General features: G+C 34.0%; 2 protein-coding genes across 2 annotated transcripts; one reads left to right on the top strand and one right to left on the bottom strand.

Moving 5' to 3' along the window:
* The first annotated feature begins 10,436 nt into the window (after positions 1-10,436).
* Positions 10,437-11,867, top strand: LOC129807393 (uncharacterized). Its single transcript, XM_055856626.1, has 3 exons — positions 10,437-11,112; positions 11,183-11,355; positions 11,423-11,867. Exons 1-3 carry the CDS (start codon positions 10,920-10,922, stop codon positions 11,783-11,785), a joined length of 729 nt encoding a protein of 242 aa, XP_055712601.1. The 5' UTR covers positions 10,437-10,919; the 3' UTR covers positions 11,786-11,867.
* Positions 11,792-23,903, bottom strand: LOC129807392 (protein 60A). The gene is made up of 5 exons (XM_055856625.1): positions 22,965-23,903; positions 18,759-18,928; positions 17,970-18,571; positions 12,077-12,211; positions 11,792-12,013 (listed from the first exon to the last, which is right to left on the bottom strand). Exons 1-5 carry the CDS (start codon positions 23,192-23,194, stop codon positions 11,888-11,890), a joined length of 1,263 nt encoding a protein of 420 aa, XP_055712600.1. The 5' UTR covers positions 23,195-23,903; the 3' UTR covers positions 11,792-11,887.
* Between the last annotated feature and the right edge of the window lie 467 nt (positions 23,904-24,370).

Genomic DNA, 24,370 nt, shown 5'->3' with positions numbered 1-24,370 from the left:
CTTTGTTTGCAAAAAGCTAGTTCGTCATTTCTTAGCCATAAGATAGATAATTATTAAGCTCATAAGACGAAATGAGAAATGGTAAATCAGCTCTTTGCAAATAAAGAGAAAATTCGCATCGTTTGAAGGTTCACGCTGTGCGAACCATGCCTACATTCCCCTAGGGAAGAATCTGAGGCAATTTTTTACGAGTGAAATAATTGTAACTACAACAATTAACTAGTTATAACTAGTTAACGAGGTTAACGAGTTATACTTTATTACACTTTTCAGCCCTTTTATTTGAATTTTGGGCCAATTAAATGGAATTGATCAAGACATCCACATATTCGTTTTTAAGTTGTGCCCTAGACACACTTATGACTTAAGCCGAGAGACAGCTTAACGTAATTATAATCAGAATAATGATTTGACTGAATTCCCATCAGTTTCTCACTAACTAAGCAAGTCGTTTTTTGGCTTAAGCCGATAGACGGATTAGTCAGAAACTGATGGAAATGTAATCTAATCATAATTTTGATTATAACTACGCAGTAAAAAAATATGTAAAATTAAATTAATATGTAGGAAAAAAACATTACAAATGCCTAAAAAGGCAAAAAAAAACTAAAATAAACGAAATGTAATGAAAATTCAACAATTTTTAAATTCAACAACTCCAAATTAAACAACTTCAAATTCAACAACTTAAAATTCAACAACTTCAAATTAAACAAATTTAAATTAAAGATTCTTTCCAAATTTAACAGTATAATAGTGGTGTGAAAGATTACACACTATAATAAGTGTTGATTTTTTTTACTGTGTACGTTATGCTGTCTCTCGATTTAAGTCATAAGTGTATTTAGGGCATTAATATCCAGTTTAAAACATCAAGGATTCTTTTTTAGGTTATGCTTTAAAGAAAATTTAAGAAGTACTTATTTTTGTAAAAAATTGTTGATAAAAATGAAATTTTGTCAGTAGGTGAAAGTACTTCTCCCTTCGAACGTTCATGCCTTTGAATAATGTGAATTTTCTTTTATTTTTCCTAAGAGATTTACACTTTTCTATTATTATCAGCTTATTATTAAGCTTTTCTATTATTATTAGTATCAATTATTGATAATTATATGATAATTATGTGTAAGTCACTTAGGAAAAATAAAAGAAATTCACATTATTCGAAGGCATGAACGTTCTAAGGAAGAGTACTTTCCCCTATAAACAAAATGGAAATTTTAAATCGTAAATTCTTATTACATAAATTTAAATTGCATGCATCAGAAGAGTCAAATATTCTTAACAGAGAGAAAATTTTAGTATTATCGTGTTGGTTTAGAAGGAATTAGAGGGAAGTGGGGCACTTTTGAATGTAGGGCAACTTTGAAATTGGAATTTTTCGCTTATTTTTAAATAAAATTGAGCCTTATCATGATATAATTTAGCTGCACAACCAAATTGTGAAGCTAAATTACATTATGATATGGCGGAGTTCCATTTAAAATTTAAACATAGGAGGAAAATCCCAATATCAAAGCTACCCCACATTCAGGAGTGCCCCACTTCCCCTAGATTGATTTTATGTTTTTCTTACTGATCAAAACAGAATGTTCTTCCTGACCAGAAAAGTTTATTACATTTTACATTGTAAAAAATTTTATTTATACGTCTCTATACTTAAATTTTTGCCTTTGAAAATTAAAATTGTTGTGTAAAATACACTTGTTCATGTAGTACTACATAAATAATACGGAAAAATAAATTGACTTCAATGTAAAGAAAGAAAATAAATGTTTTGTCATTGTTTTTTTTTTTTTTTTTTTTTTTTTTTTGTATCCCCCCTTCCCTAACCCCCCTTACCCAGGTCTTAGGTCATGAGACCTATTTTGACCATAGTTCCCGATATTTTCACAAACACCTAGCACATTATTTGCTGTACTCTTTCGGTTTACACGTTGACATTATTGTTTTTAATGAATCGCGCGATCTTTTTAAGGGGTTCGGTATGCTTGAACTCTAAACACAGGCCTAGAATGTCCCTAACATTTAGATTAGGGCATATAGGGCTGCAAGAGTTTATAAGCTCCTCCCGACCATTTGTGTAACGGCTGCACCTAAATAGGACATGATCTATGTCCTCATATGTGTGACATTCGGAACACAATGGATCATTAACTATTGAGATTCTGCTCAAATGAGCCCTTAGTCCATTATGATTTGATAGAATACGGCTAATTGTTGTAATACATTCTCGATTCATATCTTTCATTTCTTTATACCAAGTTTGCATCTTACAGTTTGGCAAAATAGAATAGCAATATCTTCCCATATCGTCAATTTGCCACGACCATCTCCATTGCATTAAGCATTCCCATCTGACCACAGCAAACCAGTCGTCCGTTCTCCTAATTTCTCCCAAAGAGTCTGAGGCGCATGCACCTCTTCTAGCTGCTTCATCCGCCTTGTCATTCCCCAAGATACCTACATGCGAAGGAACCCACGCCAGGAACACCGATTTTCCTCCATGTAACAGTATTTCCAAGAGTTTTGCAATTTCTCGAAGAACATGCCACTCCTCGTGAGTTCCATTATAACTCTTTATACTAAGCATGGCCGACATAGAGTCTGACAAAATACATATTTTCATGTGATTCGACGGTTCCTCAATCACTGTTTCCAAGGCTAACTTGATTGCTACTACCTCAGCTGTATAATTTGATGAATTGGGATTGAGAGGCAAAGACCTTTGTACATCTGTCGTAGAATCCCATATTCCTGATCCAACACCCTGACTACATTTTGACCCATCAGTGTATATGACACGGGATTGCGAGTGTCGCTCCTGGTATAGAAGATCCCTTACGAACCCATCCGCGGCAGTGCTCCAGAGATCTTTAGGGAATCCCCTGAGCTGTTCCCAAACACTAAATGAAACCTCAACATTAATTATTTCTGAAGACGTTGCTTCTATCTGTCTTTCCTGTTCTAGTCTAGAGCTCCATCCCATTTCCTTCAGCGCCGTTACAGGCATAGTGAGAGAATGTTGCACTCTAATATTTTGCAATTGATCAATGTCAGTCCAGAGGTCTGGTTGCCGTACTGCTGCCCTGATTAGAAATCTTTCTATTATTAGGTTGAATCGCAATTCCAAGGGACATATCCCAGCCAAAACTTCCACTGTTAATGTATGGGTAGACTTCATGAGACCAAGACACACTCTGAGGCATCTCCATTGGATCCTGTATAATTTTAATAAGTGACCCCTGGCTGCTGTGCTGAATACGATGCATCCATATTCCAGTATTGACCTTACTGTGGTTATGTACAGTATTCTAAGCACCGAAGGATGAGCTCCCCATTTCTGTCCACATACAGCCCTCAAAAAATTAATTCTTTTACTACAGGAAGCCATAATATGTCTTATATGAGACGCCCAGAGACATTTCACATCGAAAACAACCCCAAGGTATTTGAAAGACGTTACCCTTTGCACCACTCTTTGATCGCACTCTATTTGAATGTCCGGTGGATTATGTTTACGAGTAAACAACATAAAGGCAGATTTAGGGATTGATAGAGCTAGGCCTTTACTTTCTAAGAAAGTTTGAATATTTTTACAAGCTCCAGATAGGGTAGATTGAATGATTACTGGATCTGCGTGAATAATTCCTATAACTATATCGTCCGCGTATTGCAGAATGAAACAAGAATCCGGAATAACTGATTCTAATTCACGGACATAAAGGTTGTAGCATAGGGGGGACAACACCGACCCTTGAGGCAACCCTCTATACCCTGTCCTAAACATCTGAACCATTCTGTTACAATAAAATTTAAAATTTCTTTCTGACAAGAGTCGGCTAAGAAGAACAGCTACCTTTAATGGCAAACCACTGGTAATAAGATCTCGGCATAGAATGTCTATTAACACGTTGTCGTATGCAGACTTCACGTCTAAAAATACGCAACCTAGCATTTCTTTCTTTGCCCATGATAATTGTATCTGTAGGTGCAGTTTAGATAAACAATTTTGTGTACCTACGCCGCTTCTAAATCCCATTTGGGATTTCGGAACCAAGTCAAACTGTTTTGCCCACGACTCCAGTCTGCCCAAAATCATCTTTTCAAAGAGCTTACGTACTGTTGATAGTAAAGATATTGGCCTAAAATGGTCACAATGCGTCCCATCCTTGTCTGGTTTCTTTATCGCGATTATTTTCGATACCAGCCATGACTCTGGAATCAATGTTGTATCAAGAATCCCATTAAAAATATTCAAGATTACTGTCAATGCGTCTGGCGGCAAATTCTTGAGAAGGCTCGCTGTGATCCTATCCTCTCCAGCAGCTTTATTCTTGATACTATTTAAAGCTGTCATTAATTCAAGCTTAGAGAAATTGTTCCAACCTGTTAAATGGTTAATGTTCTCAACCTCTTGATGAAACTCTTTACTCACGTAGGAGGAAGCTAGCTTATCTGCAAATTCTTCTAACACGTTACTGTCCATGGGAGCACCTTGCCTTCTGTTTTCTCCACGGAAAGATCTTGCCATGTTCCAAAGTTCACATAAAGATGTGGAATTTGAGAATCCCTCACATCTTTTTCTCCAACTCTGAATACGTTTTCTCCGAAACATGTTTTTGGCCTTAGCATCTACTTTTTTATAAGCTAAAAAAGCTTCTCTTGTACCCAAGGATCTAAAATTTCTAAACTTCTGTCTTCTCTCTTCCCACACATTCAAACATTCCGCATCAAACCATACCTTATCCCTAGTCGAAGAACCATTAGAATTATTCACTGCCCTTTGAGCTGAAACTGCTGCTTCCCACATAACTTTTACTAATTGCTCTAGCTTTTGAATATGAGTACTTTGTTCATGCATGCAATTGTTTAGGGATCTAGTGACAATTTGTCTATATTTATTCCAGTCTGTCCGTGCATCTCTAATGGGAGTCTCATATAAGTGTTCTTCATTTCTGATTCTCACCCTAGGATTTCTGAAGGTAGTGATTATGGGAATGTGATCGCTGCCAAAAGATTCATCTAAAAGGGCCCAATTCCAAAACATACTAGAATTAGGAGTGGCCAGGGTAATATCAATTGCACTACTCGTGTTTGGTGGGCATGCAATTCTTGTCGGTCTACCATCATTAAGCACTATCAATCCATTATCTTCAATCCAACCCTGTACCGATCTTCCCCTAGAATTCGTGGTATTTGAGCCCCATAATTCTGCATGGGCGTTAAAGTCGCCACCAACCAGTATATTTCTACCTCCGGTACTCATAATGCGGTTAAGGTCATTTGTTCTAATTTGAGTAGTATTTGGAATGTACACAGAAAACAACCCAAAACACTTTTCTTGCCACCTAACCTCTGCACCTACTATTTCACATGCCGTCTCATCAGAATCTAGAATATTGATGCGTGTTGCCGATATATTACTTTTAACTCCTATCATAACACCCCCACCCCTATCTGTGCGATCATTTCTAAAAAGATTAAATCCCGGAATCCTTACGTGACACCTTGGGGTTACTTTAGTCTCTTGCAAAAGAACAACATCAATTTTTTTCTCTTTCGCACAATAAAATAATATCCTGGAGTTTGGAGCGGATCCCATTAACATTCCATTGGAGAATCCTGAGTCTACTTAAGTTTTCACTGTCCATGATTATTACCCAAAAGTGAATTAAGAAGCTTCGGCCAGATTTTTTCCAATAAGGGCAACACTACCTCTTTTACCATTTTCAGAATTTCTTCGCTCAAACCTAGTTTGCTCATACACCATAAAAGTATCTCTTTCCAATTAAAGCCATCAATTAGATTTTCCTGTTTATTTTGGTCTTTCTGAAGTGCTGACACCTTTCTTTTTACTTCAGGAGTATTCGGAGGGCTCTTAAACCTTGCATTCTTTTTCCCGTACAGTTTGTCATGGTCAGAAGCCCACTTGAACCAAGCATTCTCTTCTTCTACGTCAAGCATATCCTTACTCTTTCTTTTTAATGGACCTTTCTTACCCCGAGAGTTTCCTTCAAAAGGTTCTTCCTCATCTGATACAAAAATACTTGAAATATCATCTTCGACCTCTAATCCTTTGAACCTATTCTGAGATCCTACTTTAGGAAATTCTTTCTTATAGTTCCCCTTTTCTTTATAATTTTGCGATCCATTATTTTTTACAACATTAATTGATGTATCCTTACGCCATAATATGGACTTTGCTTCGTTTCTCCTCGCAATAATTTTTTCGATAACTCTGTCCTTGATTTCATCTACTCTAGGGCAGGTGTGATTTTTATCCCTGTAGACTCTGTTGCAATTAGGACACTGGAAAGATCCTTCAACACATGGGAAGGTATTTTTTCCTTCTTCATGAATGAGGCCACATCGATCACATCGTTTTCTATTTCCACAATGAGACTCAGAGTGACCCAGTTTGAAACAAGTCCTACATTGCATAACTTTCGGGGCATAGGGAATTACAGAGATTCTTAACTTGTTTAGAATAACATATTCTGGAAGTATTGTCCCTTCGAAAACCACCCTGATGAAAGGGGTCCGTTTAATGTTCTCCACTCCATTGATCAATACTTTCTTTACCAACCGTGAAACCTCGATAATTTTTATTTTCTCATCTGATCCTTCAAGAATGCCATAAGCAGATCCTCCCACTAGTTCCACAACTTCAGCACAATCGTTCATCAAGATCTTTCCACTTATTTCAGCTTGAACCGATGGAATGTAAACGAAAAACCTTTCTCCAAAATATTTGTTATTAGCCAATTCATTTGCTTCATTCTTGTTCTTAAAAAGGATTCTCAACTTATCCCTATTCACAGGATCTATTAAATCGATGGACTGATATTTTTTGAATAATTCCGCGGATACCTTAGGCACGTTCAATGAGTACCTCTCCTTCCCTCTCAAATACACCACATAAGGCCCGAGGGCTTTATCGCCATACTTTCTCACTCTCTTTAGAAGCATTTGTCCCTGATTATCAACAACATCCATCTCATTTACACCTAATTGTGTGATCTCGGTTATCCCATTATCAGTTTCAGTGGGCTCACTAATACCACCAGGATCCGGTGGCTTCGCAGCCCCACTCAACTCCATACTCGGATACTTGTGTGTAGATACACGGATAGACGCTCCCCTCTTAGCCTAATAATTAACACACGTTTAAATGTGTGCCCACCACTACTACTAGACTTAATCCAGTCACCGACTAGCTCTCGAGCTGTCCACTTCAAATCAGCTCCAAAAAAAGCCCAAAAAAACCCAATAAAAATACCCTAAATAAATAATAATAACCCAAAAAATATAGATACTTCAAAATAATAATCCAATAATAATATTAATAATAACAGAATGTAATTCAAATATGAAAGAATACGATCAAGCTCTATCCGACCACACAGTGTGTACTCTTCGATAGCCAGAGAACGAAATGTGATTTTGTCATTGTATACTTATAATTTTTTCATATCTACAATATTGTACAAAAATACTCATAAAAAGTGCCGTATGTTCCAGTAAAACCGATCGACAAATTTAGAGGAAAGTTCTGCTTATGGAAAAATTGATATGTAACTAATACAATTTAAAATATCTTATCTACCAACAAGTAAGCAATTGGAATAGTTTTTTTTATTATTAATTAATTTATTAAATTGCGATACTTATACTTTTAGGGAGGTAATTTCAAATTGTGAGCAGTCTAAAAACATTATTAAGTTTTCACGAAAATCTTCGAAAAGAATTAGAAGTAGAAAAACCATAAATCTTGATCTTGATGTTCAGATTACTCAAGCGTTAATTTTAGCACATTAAGAAATATAAGTCATAACAGTATACTTGTATTTCAATTCAATTCAATTTCAATTATATATTTCTCCTCGATTATGCTTTGTTGCGTCTAGCGCCGACTTACCATTACCGATCTCATAGGTAGAATTAGGATCAATCGAATATATTAGGTGAAGTAAAAAGTTCTGAACCCTTTTCGCAAGATTTCTTTAGTGAGCAATATCTTATGATAAATAAATCTCATCGGATTATCGTAAAAGAACCTTTTGGACCTAAATGACGTCTACGATTATTTGCGCAAACACAACGAAATCGACTCATTTTTGAAACAGATGGTTACTGGTGATGAAAAATCGCTCACATTCGAGAACAAGAGTGGGAAAAAATCGTGGTCTAAGCCGGTCCAAATGATCGCCAAGCACGGATTAGTGGCCAAAATGGGTTTGCTGTGTCGTTAGGGGGATTCGACAGGAATTATCCATCCATGAGCTGCTGCCTAATTGTCAAACGCTAAATTCGGACCTCTGGTGTCAACAACTGATCAGATTTAATCAGGCAATTGATTAGAAGCGCACAGAATTGGCCAATAGACCAGGATGTTGTGTTCCATCATGACAGTGCTAGACCACACGGATCCCGGTCAAAATCCCGAAAGCCAAAATCTCGAATTCTTAAAAGTGTCATAGCTGCTCTCACGATTGCACCCGCGCTTGCTGGAGGTAAAGGGAAATTCTCTGTGTAGGGTAGAGTCAGCCCTTTTGGCCATGTAAGCACTTTTGGCCACCTAAAGAGAAATCACATTGTAAGGCAATTATGAGTTTATTAGAACAGGAAAATGGGTCTTATTTCGTGACCTCTAATCTAACGAATCAGAAAACCATATTTCATTTTGTATCGACTTGATTAATTCTAAGTTATTGAAAGAAATTCTCGACAAGGTAGACAATCACTAAAAAAAAATGGGATTCTTAAGAAACTTGTTAATGTTAAGAGAAATTGTTTAGCATTATTTCATATTTTTGATGAAAATATTTGATGCTATTCAATGAAAGTCTATTTCTTAATTAACTAAATTTTATTGTGATATCATCCTTAAAAAGATTTTCTAACAAATTAAATGAAAATCGGATGTGGCTAAAAGAGCTTACTTTTTTCGGATGTGTAAGTACTTATGGCCATTCATTTTCCCAAACATTTTACACGTCGCGCACCTCGCGGATTTAAGCAAAAACAATCGTGACTTTTGACTAGAGTTGGCAAATTTCAAGAAATTTCATGAATTTCCGCTTAAAGTAGGTGGCGACAGTTGCGAAATTTCTGAAATTTTACCATCTCTACTTTTGACTGATTTTTACATCAAATAGAAAATGTGCAAAAAGTCGTTTAAAATACTCTAATAATCACATAAAATTGGTCTTAAATAAGAATAGGACTTGTGCTATGAATTTGTGAAAGTTTTCGAGAGCTATTTCTTCTGTTATTTTATTAAAATTCTATTATGAACAAGTGGCCAAAAGTACTGAAACATGCATAGTTGCATAAAATGTATTTTTCACTAAAATATCCAAACATTTTTGGGAATTCTTTTGGATTATTAAGATGAAACGGCTTTAAGGTATCTTTGTACAAAATTTCATTTTATTTAAAAAAAATTAAAAAAATTAAAAGCACATGAAACCTTAAAGTGGCCAAAAGTACTTACTCCACCCTAAATTATTTTACACATTACCCGCAATGTAATTTCATCCTTTTCATGATTTTGAACATTTGGGACTTTGGCTTTCGGGATTTTGGCCGGGACCCGTGTGGCCTAGCACCGTTTTAGGCCAGAAGTTCTGAGAACTTGGATGAGAAGTTCTATCGCACTAGCCGTATAGGGAGCATCTAAACGGGGGGATTTTATTTCGAAATCGCCATTTTGACACAAAAGTCCCCCACTGAGCTTTAGACCGGTGCATTTTTACCTATCTTTTGGCATTTAAAATCTCCCTCTTAGAAAGCTCCATTTGTTTATGTTCAAATATTTTGACATTTTAACCGATTTCAAATCTTTTTTTTTCAAGAGATGTTTTTCTCGTGATCTATTTTCAAATTATCAAAAGTCGAAAAGCAGGTGAAATAGGGACACGGTATTAATCTCTCTTCTGAATGTATCGTTTAATCTTCTTAATATGGTCGAATTGTTAACTAGACGTCATTAAATAAAAATAAAGAAATAGATAAATAGAATAAAGTTGATTTATAGAAAAATAAAAACTTTGGATTTTTTTTTAATTTAGCGACAATATTGGCATAAAATCCTGCGATAAGACGGTTTTGGTATAGAGAATGGGTGTCTCATCTCCTCTTCCTTATGAAGTGTTCGTCACCAGGCATAAATATTAACTTTATCACTCTTTAACAAATTCTATGATTGTAAAACACTGTGTGATTGACGTTAGAAACGTTTCGAAATAAAATAGAGAGTCTTCCAGACTATCTATTTTAGTTAGAGCACACTTGGAGAATTTATAACAGAGGGTGGAGAAAATTTATCTCAGGCATGAACCACTAGGGGAGATTTCCCGAGACTCACCGGTGCATAGCACAGTGGGGTGCATTTCGAAATCCCCACGTATAGAAGACGCCATATAGTCTAAACCTGGCACCAAGTGATTTTATCACCTTTTAAAGCATTTGCAAAATTTTCTTGATGGTGCAAAACTGTCCTCAAAAAAGGCTTGCAAAAATGGGCTAGTCTAGTTTTTTTTTTACCAATGTGGAGGACGAGAGCTTCTTCAATCGTGGAATGAAAGTTATCAAACAAAACGGTGCATATTTGATCTAATTAGGACAATCGTAACTATTTAATTACATCTTTAAAATAAAGCTTAAAACAGCTCGGAACTTTTTACGTGATCTCCTTGACCTAATAGGACGCTATAAGTCCATATGATTTTTAGAAAGTACGTATTAGGAATATTATAAATTAATATTAATGATACTAATTTATTCGGATGATAAACCTCTTGACTTTATGCCTTGAGCTCGCGCAGACTCAATTCGTTGTGTGTCGACGATTAATTCCCTCCACTGGCAGTTGGAGTATTCAGCGTTAGTATTAGTAGTGAGTCCGCCAAAAGATGTCCAACAATTGGACGCGTCCTTCAAATATCGATTTTCCCGCCGTTTGGACCACTTTTCAGATCAAACATCCTAAGACGGGAGAAACATGCGCCTTCCAGATAAAGGATTTACCCGAAGATCGTTTCGACGAGGCAGAAAATATTATGATTGAACACTTTCTCAGCGAAGAGGAAATGTGTCAGTCCAAAGGTGAGGGATTAACCTTAATCAGGGTTGATGGTAGAAAATTGAGAATGATTGTGCTTTTTTTGCCATGCAGAAATCAGCAAAGATCCAAGCTCCATGGCCTTGGCACGTATTTACTATAGAGAAATGATCGAAAGAAAACTAACACTAATTTGTGTACCAGAAGGATCTGATGAGATCGTTGGAATAAATGTGTTGGATCCAGTAACAAAGTATGATGATAAAATTGAACTTCCCGAAGGAACTGTAAGAAATCCATAAAGTGCTAATTTCCAACAGCAATATAGTTTCGAACGTGTCGAATTTGTTCTAGGATGCTGCAGTTCTAGATCTTCAGATTGCAGCAGAATTTGCAATGAAGCAAGCTGATATCTTTGGTAAATATTCCGTGGATAAGTACATGAGTGCCTGGGGACTCTATGTCTTCCCAAAATTCCGTGGAATGGGAATAGCTGGAGAGATTCTCAAGGCTCGTGTTCCTCTTGGTAAGGCTGTAGGTTTCCACGTAACATCAACTCAATTCACAAGTTCAACATCTCAAGCAGTTGCCAAGAAAGTGGGCTTTGTGGATGACTTTGTAATTCCTTATGAGGATTTAGGTAAAAAAGAGCCATTCATCGAGTTTCCAAACATTAAATCACCCCTTCTCAAAGTCATGAGTCTCCCAATTAACTGACAAAGATCGTATTAAATTTACTGTATTTACAGAATTAAGCTTACGTCATTAGTATCTCTAAAATAAATTTTTTCCAGTTCAAGAGACATGCTCTTTGCATTTTTAGTGACATCCACAGCTCTTCACTACCATATTCTTGTATTTCTTGAGATTCACATTCGACTCATCCAGGAAATAGAGCACAGAGATTGGGCTCAGTTTCGTTGGAGCACAGCAAGGTTTTGGCACCTGAAATTCAATCGGGAGTGGCGTTAGTCTTCTGTACAATGGCTGAGAAATCCGAGATCCTACCTTTGAGGGATACATAAGATGAACGAGAGTTTGTACAATGGCATGATTTGTTGCATTCATGTGAGCATTGAGGGGGAAGTTGCACTCACCACTGCAATAAAAAGCACCATAACCTTCCGGTGCGATAATCCAATCCTGAAATTAAAATCACATTCTTATAGGAAAAGTCGTATAGAACTACCAAAAAAAGTTACTAGGAGTAAAAACACTGAGAGAAATCGGAGAAATCCGAAAAAGTTAAAATAACATTCCGGAAATGTTAATTTTACCATGCAGTGCAGTGATCTAAAATCGGTGTAAATATTACCCTTTTCAGATATATTAGGGGTTAAAGTTACCCTTTTTCATGACAATTTTACCTTTAAAAAGGTATAAAATTAACATTAAAAAATGTTGATATAAATATTTTTACACCTAAAAAATGTTAAAGTTCTGAGGAAAAAAGTTAATCGCACCCTCTTTTTTTCTCAGTGAACAGTCTATGTAATATGTATTTCCTTATTAAAATAGACAGTTTTGTTCTAAGCGTATCATTTGCAAGATTAAAAAAAATAAAAAATAAATGTCTCAATTTTTGTAGATCTGAGTTATTAAAATAAAAAAAAAACATTAATGAATAAAAGAATGATCGGTCTTAAAATATATGTTGCTTAGTAACTATAACTTTGGACCAAATTATTTTTCAGAGTATGTGTATTAATGAATATTTCTAGAACAATTTTTATCTGTAGAATACGAAGCTATTGTTCGAATGCAAAATATCTTTCATTCTTTCTTGGGTTGGGTTAGATTTATTTCTTGGAAGTATTTGCAAGTTTGATGAACGGGCTAATTCCATAATGCCCGGCAATGCAAAAATTTGCCTTCGTTCAATAACTTGAGATTACAGACTTGTGTTTCGATATAAAGGCTTTAGATAAAGTACAACCTTGTAATTATAATAATTCACTAGTGCACCAGAATAGGCGGAAGGTTATTCCCAATCGGGTTTCAATCAATCTGGCCCTCAAACAACTATCATTTATCTATCATAAGTTATCTACCACTAGGGTAAGGAACCGACGTAAAAATTTTTATTAACAACAATAATCCGGTGATCGTCGGATGGGAAAGTTCAGCCCAGAATAAAAGATTTTTCTTTCCAGAGCTTTCGGTGCCCTATGCACCTTCTTCGGTAGTCGTAAATGTGAAGAAAAGTCAAGGGGGAAGAAAAGTTTTTTTTATTCTGGCCTGAACTTTCCCATCCGACTATCACCGGATTATTATTGTTACTAATTATCTACCATATCATCGAAACCAACAACCCGGTCGATTCCTTCTTCAACATGGGGTTAAAATGGCACGGGGACCATTACTGGGCACCCATCCCGGCCTATCAGTTTGACCATAGACTGATCACTAGAGCTGGCCAAAATATGCAAAAAAAATCTTCAAAATATGCGACATAAAAATGTACAAAAAATCATAAAATATGCAAGAAAAATTTGCATTTATTAATTTATTTTTTAGCCAAATAAGAGTGTTTTGTAGAACTTTGACATAAAAACCTTTATCTATTGGAAATTTATTTTTTATTAGGATCTGACTTCAATTTTCAATTGAATTTTCGAGTTGCTTAATAGTAGGACCTTTTAAAAATGCACTGTTTTATTGCTTAAAGCAATATTTTTGAACAAAAAACAAAATGACAGCTTTAATAAGTCAAACTCGCAGTATGGCAAGAGAGCTTCAAGAAAACTTCAAACGCGTTTATCTCACAACTTGCTTTCTAGATTAAGATTTTGGATTTACTTAAAATAAATTTAGTATGTTTTTATTTTGAGCCAATAACAGATAAATATAAAACCAGTCGATGGATCGAATACGATTTAAAAAGAAATTAAAGAATGTCTGTTAATTTTGAAGTAGTTTAATACAACACTTAATAACAACCAATCTTATTTCAGTATTTGAAATTTAAAAATATGTTCTCTTAATTTTTCACTTTCTTTGTAAAATGTGACAAATGATATTTTACATTTTATGACATTTTTATGATCCAAATCTTTCCCTGATATAAGAAAGTAATACTTAAAGCTATGTATAAGTGCTGCCTGAGTTCTAGTACATTTGGGATTGATTTTAGAAATTGTACGATAGTTTATAAAAAATTTACAGAATCAAATCAAGAAACCTTCTGGATTGATTTTAGAAACTTAAGACTTAATTTTAGAAGCTTGGCAGGATTAATTATATAAACTTTTCCGGTTAATTTTAGATACAGAACCCTTAAGCTTATATTTCCAAAGATCGATTTTAGAAAACGCGCACTCCTTAAGCATACAGAAAAAGGTTAATATTATATATATAAAATCCCAACTGCCTCAGCATGAACGACCTTAGTTGTGTGTAAAATAACACGCACAGACCAATCACAAAACCGTTCGGATTGCGCTTAAAAACAGGAACAGCCTAAACATAAAACGCTTCAGATTACGCTTAAAATCACGCACAGCTTAATCGTAAAACGGTTGAGATTGTGCTTAAAATCACGCACAGCTCAATCATAAAACGGAGAATGCGCTTAAAATTATGCACAGCTCAATGATAAAACAGTTAATGCGCTTAAAATTACGCAAAGTTCAATGATAAAACGGTTAATGAGCTTAAAATCACGGACATCTGCATCATAAAACGGTTAATACGCTTAAAATCACGCACATCTCAATGATAAAACTAATGAACTCAATCATAATAATGGTAGAGGTATAGAGAGTCATGATATCAATGGAATTTTCGATAATATCATACAGTGAATGCAATTTTTTCATAAGAGAAAGTGTACAGCATTAAATACATTTTCTTTAAACATAAGAGGAACTTATATTCATGACAAACTTATACTTCTATAAAAGATTGAAATATTCTCATAAACAATTCCTTACAAAATTAAACGAATTAGAATACGTATTCGTTATTTAAATTGAACTTATTTTACGCTTAGGTAAATTCTCCTAATGTAGACGCTTTAAAGCAGTATATCTATATATCTAGGAGCTTTCCCGAATATTTTTGAATAAGCTCATTGAAAAAATCATTTTCCTCACTAATTCTTCTTTCAGTACTTTTCGTCACTATTTTCAACGGGAATTTTAGTTTATTGCGAAATGCCCTAGACGTAATTACGTTTTAGATACTAGGATAAATCTCTAATTATAAAACTCAAGGATGTAGCCAGGATTTTAGTAATTTGAAATTTTGTTAGTTGGTATTTTAGTGGAAAATTTTTGGAAGATTATTCTTCATAGAAATGTTTTTCGAATGCAAGGAACAAGAGTTTTCTAGAAAAAATCACAAAAAATTTATCCAATCTAAATGAATCTGAACTTATTTAAGACTCATAGTCAAATTAAAATCAAGTTAAAATTACTCTAATTGCGAGTTGAATTATCTCGTCGGATATCGATGTAATTATTATTCTTTTTCGATGTAAATTTCATCTCGACTGAAGTATGTGCTTAAATGTTTTCGTTTTAGGAATATACTTCAGTCAAGAAGATTTTCGTGTAACAAAGTTCATATGGAACTTCAATTAGAAATATTCCTAACAGTGTTTAATGCAGACATGTGCAGTGCATCATATGTGATATCTCGGAATATGGGGAACTTGACATCAAGAATAAAAAAATAATAATGGAAATGGTAACATAAAAGAAAACATAAAATTGCTAAATCTATCCACTTTCATATTTGAAAAAGAGTTATCTTTATTCTATTAAAGAATTATTTAGCTCTTAATACGAGTTATATTAACTCTTAAAAAGAGTTATTTTCACTCTTAAAAAGAGTTATTTATAGTCTTTTGTCATGTAAATTTTAGAACAAAAAAGTTGATACAACTCTTCTGAATATTACACCTAAATAGAAGTAGAATTAATTCTAAAATATAGTTAATCGAAAATCACAACGAAAAAGAGTTAATTTAACATCGATTCGAGTAAGTTTTACTTGTTTATTTTTCTGAGTGTTCGACTTCGAATAGCTGTTAAACTTTTTATTAGTATTAATAAGGGTGAATATTAGCTTTTCTTTTTGCCTTAAGGAAAAAGAGGTATTAAAAGGAGTTTGAATTAGATGTGATTCCTTCATAATCACACCTATTTTTCTTTGAAATTCTCTTTCAAGCTATAAAGTCATAAAGACGAGAACATTTCCATCTAAAATTCTCTAACACATTTCTAAAAGATAGGCTTTTCTTGATGGAAATTTCGATAAAAAAAAATTATTTTATGAGTTTTAAAATATATTTTAAACTTAATTTTGATTAACCTTATAGATTTCGTGAGCTGAAAGCTTCCTAAAGACATCAAGAAAACTTCTTCTTAAGGAAAATGTTGGGAAATTGAGTAAAAATTTAATGGAAAATGCCTTCTTATAGAAACGTAAAAGTTCTGTAAAGTTTCATTCAAAAATCTGCCAAAACCTTTAACAAATACTTAACCGATTTTGATTACTTTTTGGGCAAGATGTGGGTTAATCGTCCTCTAACCCTTTAAGGACTATTTGGTCACCGGTGACACAAAAATGAAATTTTTCTATAGTCTTCTAAAGCTATGTTTTGCTCTAAAAATCAGAAAAAGTGATTTTTTCAGACGTCCAATTTTTGAACTTCTCGTCCTTAACTCTTTCCGGACCGCAGCATATGCTGCAAGCCAATTTCACAATTTTTAATCAAAAATATCTAAGCTCAGGAATTAATTGAGGTCCTATAAAAAATATCTCACATTTGGACATCCTTATAGTTTGTAATCATCCACAAGAATCGGATTTTTATCAGTTCTGAATAATTAAAAAACATTGTTTTTCACAGAACATTTATATGCTTCTTTGGGTACGACAGTCCCAAAAGAGACGAAAGAGTTAAAGGTCGTAAGAAAAAAAAATTTAAGACACCGGTGGCCCATCGTCCTTAAAGGGTTAAACACTCTTCAAGACAACATTTCAGCTATGTTCGAGCTTAAATATGATTAAAAGCTTTTCCAAAGCTCTCCTAATTCTTTTTTTGGAATTTTAATTTTTTGTAACTTGTTTTTTATAAATAGTTCACTACAAATCCATTTTTATTCCGATTTAAATGTATTTTTAGGCTTTTTGGAAAACTCATAAATTCAGCAAAAGTCCTTTCAAAGGATATAGTAAAGACGCTTTTCTCGTGTGAAAATGTTCTGGTAATTTAAATCTTTGTATTCTTCAATTATTTTTAATGTTATAGATATATATATATATATATATATATATATATATATATATATATACATATATATACATATATTTTTTTTAATTGTCTTGAATATCATGTAGGAGGAACTAATAAAAAGATTTATCCCTATTCTATAAAAACTAAAGAAATTATAGAACTCAAATTTACGTTCTTAAATATTTATATGATTTTAGTGTTTCTAAAAGGTTTTTGTTTATCTAAAACTTTTGAAATTTGCATTTTACATTTAAAAATTCTGATATTTCCTAAAGCTGACCAGAAATTGGCTGAGTATTTTTCTTTAATTGTCCCTCAAAGTTTTCCTCTCAGCAGAGAAAATTATAAAAACAGATTTTACAAATCATTTGTGATTTGTCGTATTTTTTGTGTAAAAATTAGTCTAAGAATTTGAAAATTCTTTTAAATTTGAAAATTCTTTTTTCTTTAAAAATTATTTTAAAAATTGCTAATTAGTTTTAGAGTTTCTTAATAATAAAATGTCAGAATCTTAATTTTGAATAAAGTTTTGTAATTATGTTTGTTAAAAGTTTGTGGAAAGGGTGTTCAATTGAACAAAATTTTTCAAATTTGAATATCCTTTTGACAAATTTTTAACAAAAAAACGTGTTAAATCTTTTCTTTCAGGATATTTACCTGCCATTGCAGATCTTTGAAGCTGACGTAGAGAGTTTGAATTTGGCAACTCTTGTGATCATAATTGGGCCTAGTATCTATTAGGGGATGGCGATTTTCACTCTTCCTTCTGTGACTTCTCTTGGAAGGACTTCTCTTGATGCGTCGCGTATGACGAGTGGGTTGGATGATTTCTTGTCCTTTGAAGAAGCCCACCATGAAAGGTTGATACTCATCATCTCCCTTTGTGTTCACTAATCCAATATCTTCAAGCTTGACTTCATGGTCTGGTCGATCAGTGGAGTGAGCGCTGATGTAGAGACCCTTATTTTGGGCAGGATCAGCTGTCCACATAGCTAATCCGTCTGTCACGTTCATCTCAAGCCATCCAAAGTAGTCTGCAGTTGTATTCACTGATGAGAGTACTTGAAGTTCTTTCTGACCGTTTAGTCGGATGATTGTGTGAACGGTAATGGTAAAGGTTTTGCTGGTACCCTTCCATTTGCCGGGCTTCTGGTAGATTCTCAGCTCTGCCATCATGAGGGTAGAGTCTCGGGCCACCTCTGAAACATCGAACCATAGCCGGCGACCACGCTCATGACGCACCTCCGAGACGTGGTGGTCTTGAAATAGAAGCATCATTATTATCAATTAGGTGTTCTCTCTCTACCTTGCCTTTCGTGCAGCTCTCTTCTAAGAAGCACAGGTAAAAATTCTTGACCTCCCGCACACACACAAGCGCCGGCGCTCGGAGACACAAGGGCAAGATGATGAAAGCCTGAGAATTTGGAATGTGCATATAGGACTCACTCTTGTTCAAGAATGTCATGATTATGTCGCTCTGGTCGATGGCCATTTGATCCTGATCCGTGATGAGATTGTCGAATTCATCAGTGCTGCGGGCCGTTCTCGAGTTGCCCCGTTCGCCCTCCTCACTGAGGCGTCGGTAGACATCCATGAGAAACTGCGGTGCGGATTTTCTGCCAAAGAGGATATAACAAGTCCCGATCAAACGCCAGTCAAGTTTAATTGATCACCCTCCAACTTGGGAAAATACTCTAAAAAAGCGCCTTCATGTTTACATTTCACACGAGAATTTATTTCATGTTTAGAATTTCCAGCTTCAAGACGCTCGTGAGTACGTAATATAAACAATTTTCTCAACGTGAACCCATCGGGTGTTTCTTTTTGGAAAATCACCGTTCAATGTTTGCTTCATTGGCATCTTCTCGGGAAAAAGACACTCTCACATGCATAATATTCAATCTTTTCTCAGAATAATTCCTTCTGTTCTATTTAATTGCCAATTTTCACTCCTTTGCCTCCCAAAATTTATCGAAAGAGTTGATAATTCCATAGAATGGAGATTTAATTTAAATATTACTCGATTTTTAAATCAATTCAAAATTTTGTTTTCAAACTAAGAAAAACTTGTAAGCTCAAAATTAATTTTGAAGGAAAGTGGGAGTATAATTTATGAAAACAAATATTAAAAAAAAATTGTTACAAGAAATTGTCCTGTATTTAATTAAACATTTTCGCCAATTAAAAAATAGTTTGTGATATTTAACAAAGGAATTGATTAACATTTTTAATCAGAGAATTTCCAGATTGATGAACAGAATTTAAATTATTTTATAAAACATTTAACCCTCTAACGGTGTTTTCTTTAATATGCGAAAAAAGTTCCAAATCATTGTTTTCTATGATAATTATGATCCAATAAAGCCGAAAATACCATCCATTCTTCACTATCTTTTTTATAGGCGCTAGGTGAGAAAATATTAAAAAAAATTTGAAACTTTTTTTGCTTCTAAAATTCACATTTTTAGTTTTTTCAATTTTTTTAAATAAAATATACAAAGTAGAATGACATATCTTTCAGTAAAAATAAATTTATTTTAGTTAGATAATTTTAAATCGGTAGTTTTATGGAAATTGGAAATGAGTATTTTTGCACAAATATTTTTTGTTGCTTTTTCTCTGACCTGTCACACAAAACTGGGAATAGCAACAAAACGAAGAGTCAAAATGAGTTCAAACTTTCAAGAGATGTTTATAAGACTATTACCGAGGACACTATAGCACTTTTAAATAAATGAAACCTTTATTGTCGGTGTAAATGTGATTTTTGTGAAGACCGCCTGGAGGCGATCTTACCCGTTAGACGTTAGAGGGTTAATTTATTTGGATAAATTGCATAAAAAACTGATCAGAAATTATTTTAAACTAAATTGACATTTCTAAAATGGATCCTAATGCCTCCAGCACACATTTTAGATCCGTAAAATTTCATGAAAACAAAATTCACGTCCCTTTCTTTCTTAAAAAATTTGCATACGTCTATTCCACTATTTCGATCTCGATATTGGACTGGAATAAATTTGATTTGGTGTGATGTGCGAAAGAAGAAGAAGAGCACGAAAGAGTAGGATAGACATATGCAATTTTTTTTTTTAAAAAAAAAAGCATGGGATGTGAATTTGGATTTTATGAAATTTTCCTGATCTGAAAGATGTGCCGGAGCTATTAAAGCTCTTATTCTTAAAGTTCGCTTTACTAAGAATATTTTTCTATTTTTTTTTTATATTCTAATAAATCCTACAAATCTGTTACAAGGACAAGGAACTTTGTAATTAATTATTTTAAAAAGTAAGTAACTGGTTCTAATTGTTGCCAGTCTGTGCTAAGGCGTTTACACATTAGTAGAAATTTCTTTAAAAAACTACTTTTTAATGAAAATTTCCCCTATCTTTGTAGGCAGAAACGTCAGAATTTTTAAAAAAATGCCATTTTTGACGAAAATTTCTACTAGTGTGTAGACACCATAACACAAAAACTCTTGTGCTCATATACCAAGCGAGCAGAAGTCTTTTTCAAAACACTCAAAATAAGTAGGTGAAAGTGCTCTCCCTTCGAACGTTCATGCCTTCGAATAATATGAATTTCTTTTGTTTTTCTTAAGAGATTTACAACGATTTTCTTAACAATTGATGATAAGCCAATTAATATTTTTATTAGAAATATGCAAGTCTCTTGTTGTGTGTAGGAAAACTAAAAGAAAATTCACAATATTCGAAGGTATGAACGTTCGAAGGGAGAGTACTTTCCTCTAATTATGACTGATTTTGTATTTTATTAGAAAAATGAGAAAAATTTACTATTTAAAAAAATATGGATATTAAAAATGGATTGCAGCAGAATTGTCAGTATTTCAGTAAAAATGATCAGAAACAATTAAAATATGGCAAACGGGTCAGCATAAAAGGAAATTTCGTTAATAGGGCAGGGCTTTCTGGCTTCGAATACTTCATATTTTTTCAATATTCCTATCTGGCCAATTTTTTTTAGAAAATGTGTGACTTAAGACTAGCTATTAAAATGTAGTATTAGAAGATCAGATTCATTAGAGGAGTTTGGGAAAAATATGAAGTGTACAAAACCGGAGTATGTGCAAGGCATGAAAGCATTCCTCTAAATAAATAAAGTTTAGTCAGTAAAATAGTAAATTTAGTCAGTAAATATTCTAAGTTGTTATATTTTTCAGAAAAATAAGCAAACTTGGACAGTATAAGAATCATTGTTGTACTGAAAATCGTCAATTTTTGTCAGTAAAAGAGCAATTCCTATCAGTAAATTTAATTAGTAACAATTTAAAACTGATCACTTTTTCATTCAAAATCAGAAGCTGAAATTTAATTTCGTCAGCAAAAGAAATTGTTTTGTAAAAAAATCATTTTTTTTTTAAAAAAACAGATTTTTTTTAATTTAGCGTTATTACCGTTACTTAACCGATTCACTTCCAATTGTGACCGATACAGTCGGGTTCACAATTAAAAGATCTTTCAAAAATGTCCTTTAACCAAATCCGTTGAAAATTAGGTCCTCCAATATATAATGAATAATTCACCGAAGACTGGAAGTCAATATCTCTTACCGTTTAGCAGTCAGGATATTGAGAATTTGAATAAAATAGTAGATTGTGGAAACTGCTCTCTCTTGGAGTTCGAGCAGTTAAAAATATATGAGTCTATAAAAAATAAATTGTGGCCACACTGAGAGAAATCCGAAAAAGTTAAAATAACTTTCAGGAAATGTTAATTTTACCCTGCAGTATTTCATTGATCCAAAATCGGTGTAAATATTAAAATCCAAGTATTGATCCAAAATCGGTGTAAATATTACCCTTTTTAGGTGTATTAGAGGTTAAATTAACCCTTTTTCATGTTAATTTTACCCTTTAAAAGGTGTAAAATTAACATTAAAAAATGTTGATATATTTTAATACCTAAAAAGTGTTAAAGTTACGAGGAAAAAAAGTCAATCGCACTCTCTTTTTTCTCAGTGGAGTTAAAAATTCATTTTGATCAACAAAAAACTATTTTGGAGATTGATAAGACGTATAATTCGTCTGTAAACTAAAATAGTTTTGCTTAATTTCTTCCAAGGATTTTTCAAGGTCAACAGTTAATTAGCTTGAGAGAGCGTATCTCAGAATACCAGGCTAAGTATAAACTCATTTGATAGGTCTTGCAATCCTAGGAAAAGTGTGAATGGGTTTGAAGTTTAAACAGTTTACGCATTTTATTAGACTTTGGACAAATTTTGAAGTGACCCAGAAATTGGCTCAAGTTGACCGAAATTCGATTGCAAATTACAAGAAAAGAAAAGGATTTTCGGACTGATATTGTAATTCTTATTTCCAGCAAAATTTATTACTGAATCATGTCTTTAATGTATTTTTATTTCTATGGGTTGTACAATAAGAATAAAGCGCTGCAGAACTGAATCACAAAATGCATGTCTTACAATCCTTATCATATCTAGAAATTTGAATAGAACCCTGGTATCAACTCAGTTTGATAGGAGTGAACTTTGATTCTTAAGATCTCTTAGAATTATTTTGCACGCATATGGTTAATTCAATCGATTTGATTTAATTATCTCAGCTGCACAGGTTTAATTGGATTACTAATAAAAATTTAGAATGCCTGAAGGTACGATAAAAATTACTACCTGAGCGAGGGGTGAATGTGACGCCTTCTTGGGCGATCCGGAAGTCCCAGAAGCTCAAGAATTTCATGTTCGACTTCCTGTTGGTCATCCTGGGTGAGGGTGCGATGCAACACAGTTTGGTCTACGCCATTGTCCACGTAGATCCCTGATAGGCTGGCCAGGGTCAGCCGTATGATAAGGAGGATCACTAATGAGATCAACACTGAATTCATTTTAAGTCCCAAACTCATGACCTTTTCCCTGGATTTCGTGACACTTTGTCTGCACTTTGGGGGTCTTTCTAACACCAATTGCACCAATTATAAACGCATTTTTCCATCCGCGAGCGATCTATCTTGTCTTTTAATCTCTCTCGCCTCCTCACTGTCTCACGCCTTAATGGCTGGTTTTCACTTGATCACGATCAGAGACACTTTTTTCCAAAAAACTTTCGCATTCAATTACTTTGATCGCTATACGGTGGATTTGCCGAGATGTTTGATGGGTATAATCTGGTCAGAAACTCAGGTGAGGCTACCCAGGAAAAAAGTAAAGATCCACACTGGTTTTTTTGGATAAGAATGAGTGCGATGGTACTCCTGCAACGGTTCAACTCAAACTGAGGCAGATTCATCGAAATTCCAGAACTGAGGCTTTTTCTGTAAATGCGCTGCTACTCTCGGCTACTAAAACTAACCCAAGCACATCTTGTTCTTGTCTTTCAGTCAATGAGATTTCAAAAAGAGTGAAACGCCTACCACAGGGTGATTTGGAAAATTCACAGAAAACATCAAAAGTCCGAAAATGAAAAAAAAAGAAAATTGTTTTTCACTAGAAGGAAGGATGAGAAATTTTAGCGGGAAAATCTTTGTAGTTTTCTTTACAAATAGAAAGTTATTGGTTTTCCACGTGGATTCACTGAAGGATTGTCAAAAATTGCAGAGACATTCTGTGATAGAGTATCTATGGAACCGGTTCAACAGGTTGTTTATCCACACACAAAGTCCCCGATGCCAAAGAGCCATGATGAAATACCTTCGCCAGGTAAAAGTCAATGATAAGCCCAGATGGGTTTACGATCAGAGAGATTTTTAATCAAGACAACTGGTATTTCTTGGAGGTCTGCAATGTATTTTTGAGAATGAAACTAGGCACTTTTGGAACAGTTAAGGGGGTATCCCAAATTAGATGGTCAAAAAATAATTTTTTATTGCTTAATTTGTAGATAAACTACCTAAGAATATATCATAAAATTTTAGAAACCAATTCCGAGTATTTTTTAAGATACACGTCAGTTAAATAAGCATTTGTCGTAACTTCCTTTTGACAACTTTTTAGGAGACGAAATTTTCAGTTCAGCCTTATTTTCCTTAAAAATGAGCCCCGAATGCGATACTTTTAAGGCAAAATAATGAAAGTGGCACTAA

The sequence above is a fragment of the Phlebotomus papatasi genome, chromosome 3 (genome assembly GCF_024763615.1).
Source record: "Phlebotomus papatasi isolate M1 chromosome 3, Ppap_2.1, whole genome shotgun sequence".
In the NCBI taxonomy this organism is placed as follows: domain Eukaryota; kingdom Metazoa; phylum Arthropoda; class Insecta; order Diptera; family Psychodidae; genus Phlebotomus; species Phlebotomus papatasi.
Note: the sequence above shows the minus strand (reverse complement) of the source record. Positions and strands in the feature narration are given on the sequence as shown.

Excerpts from the sequence above, each read along its gene's own strand:
- LOC129807392 (XM_055856625.1), bottom strand. The coding sequence starts at position 23,194 with ATGAGTTTGGGACTTAAAATGAATTCAGTGTTGATCTCATTAGTGATC. Across the intron at positions 18,572-18,758 it reads CATGACATTCTTGAACAAGA|ACCACCACGTCTCGGAGGTG; the intron begins GTGAGTCCTATA and ends TTCTATTTCAAG. Across the intron at positions 12,014-12,076 it reads ATCTTATGTATCCCTCAAAG|GTGCCAAAACCTTGCTGTGC; the intron begins GTAGGATCTCGG and ends ATTGAATTTCAG.
- LOC129807393 (XM_055856626.1), top strand. The coding sequence starts at position 10,920 with ATGTCCAACAATTGGACGCGTCCTTCAAATATCGATTTTCCCGCCGTT. Across the intron at positions 11,113-11,182 it reads GGAAATGTGTCAGTCCAAAG|AAATCAGCAAAGATCCAAGC; the intron begins GTGAGGGATTAA and ends TTTGCCATGCAG. Across the intron at positions 11,356-11,422 it reads TTGAACTTCCCGAAGGAACT|GATGCTGCAGTTCTAGATCT; the intron begins GTAAGAAATCCA and ends AATTTGTTCTAG.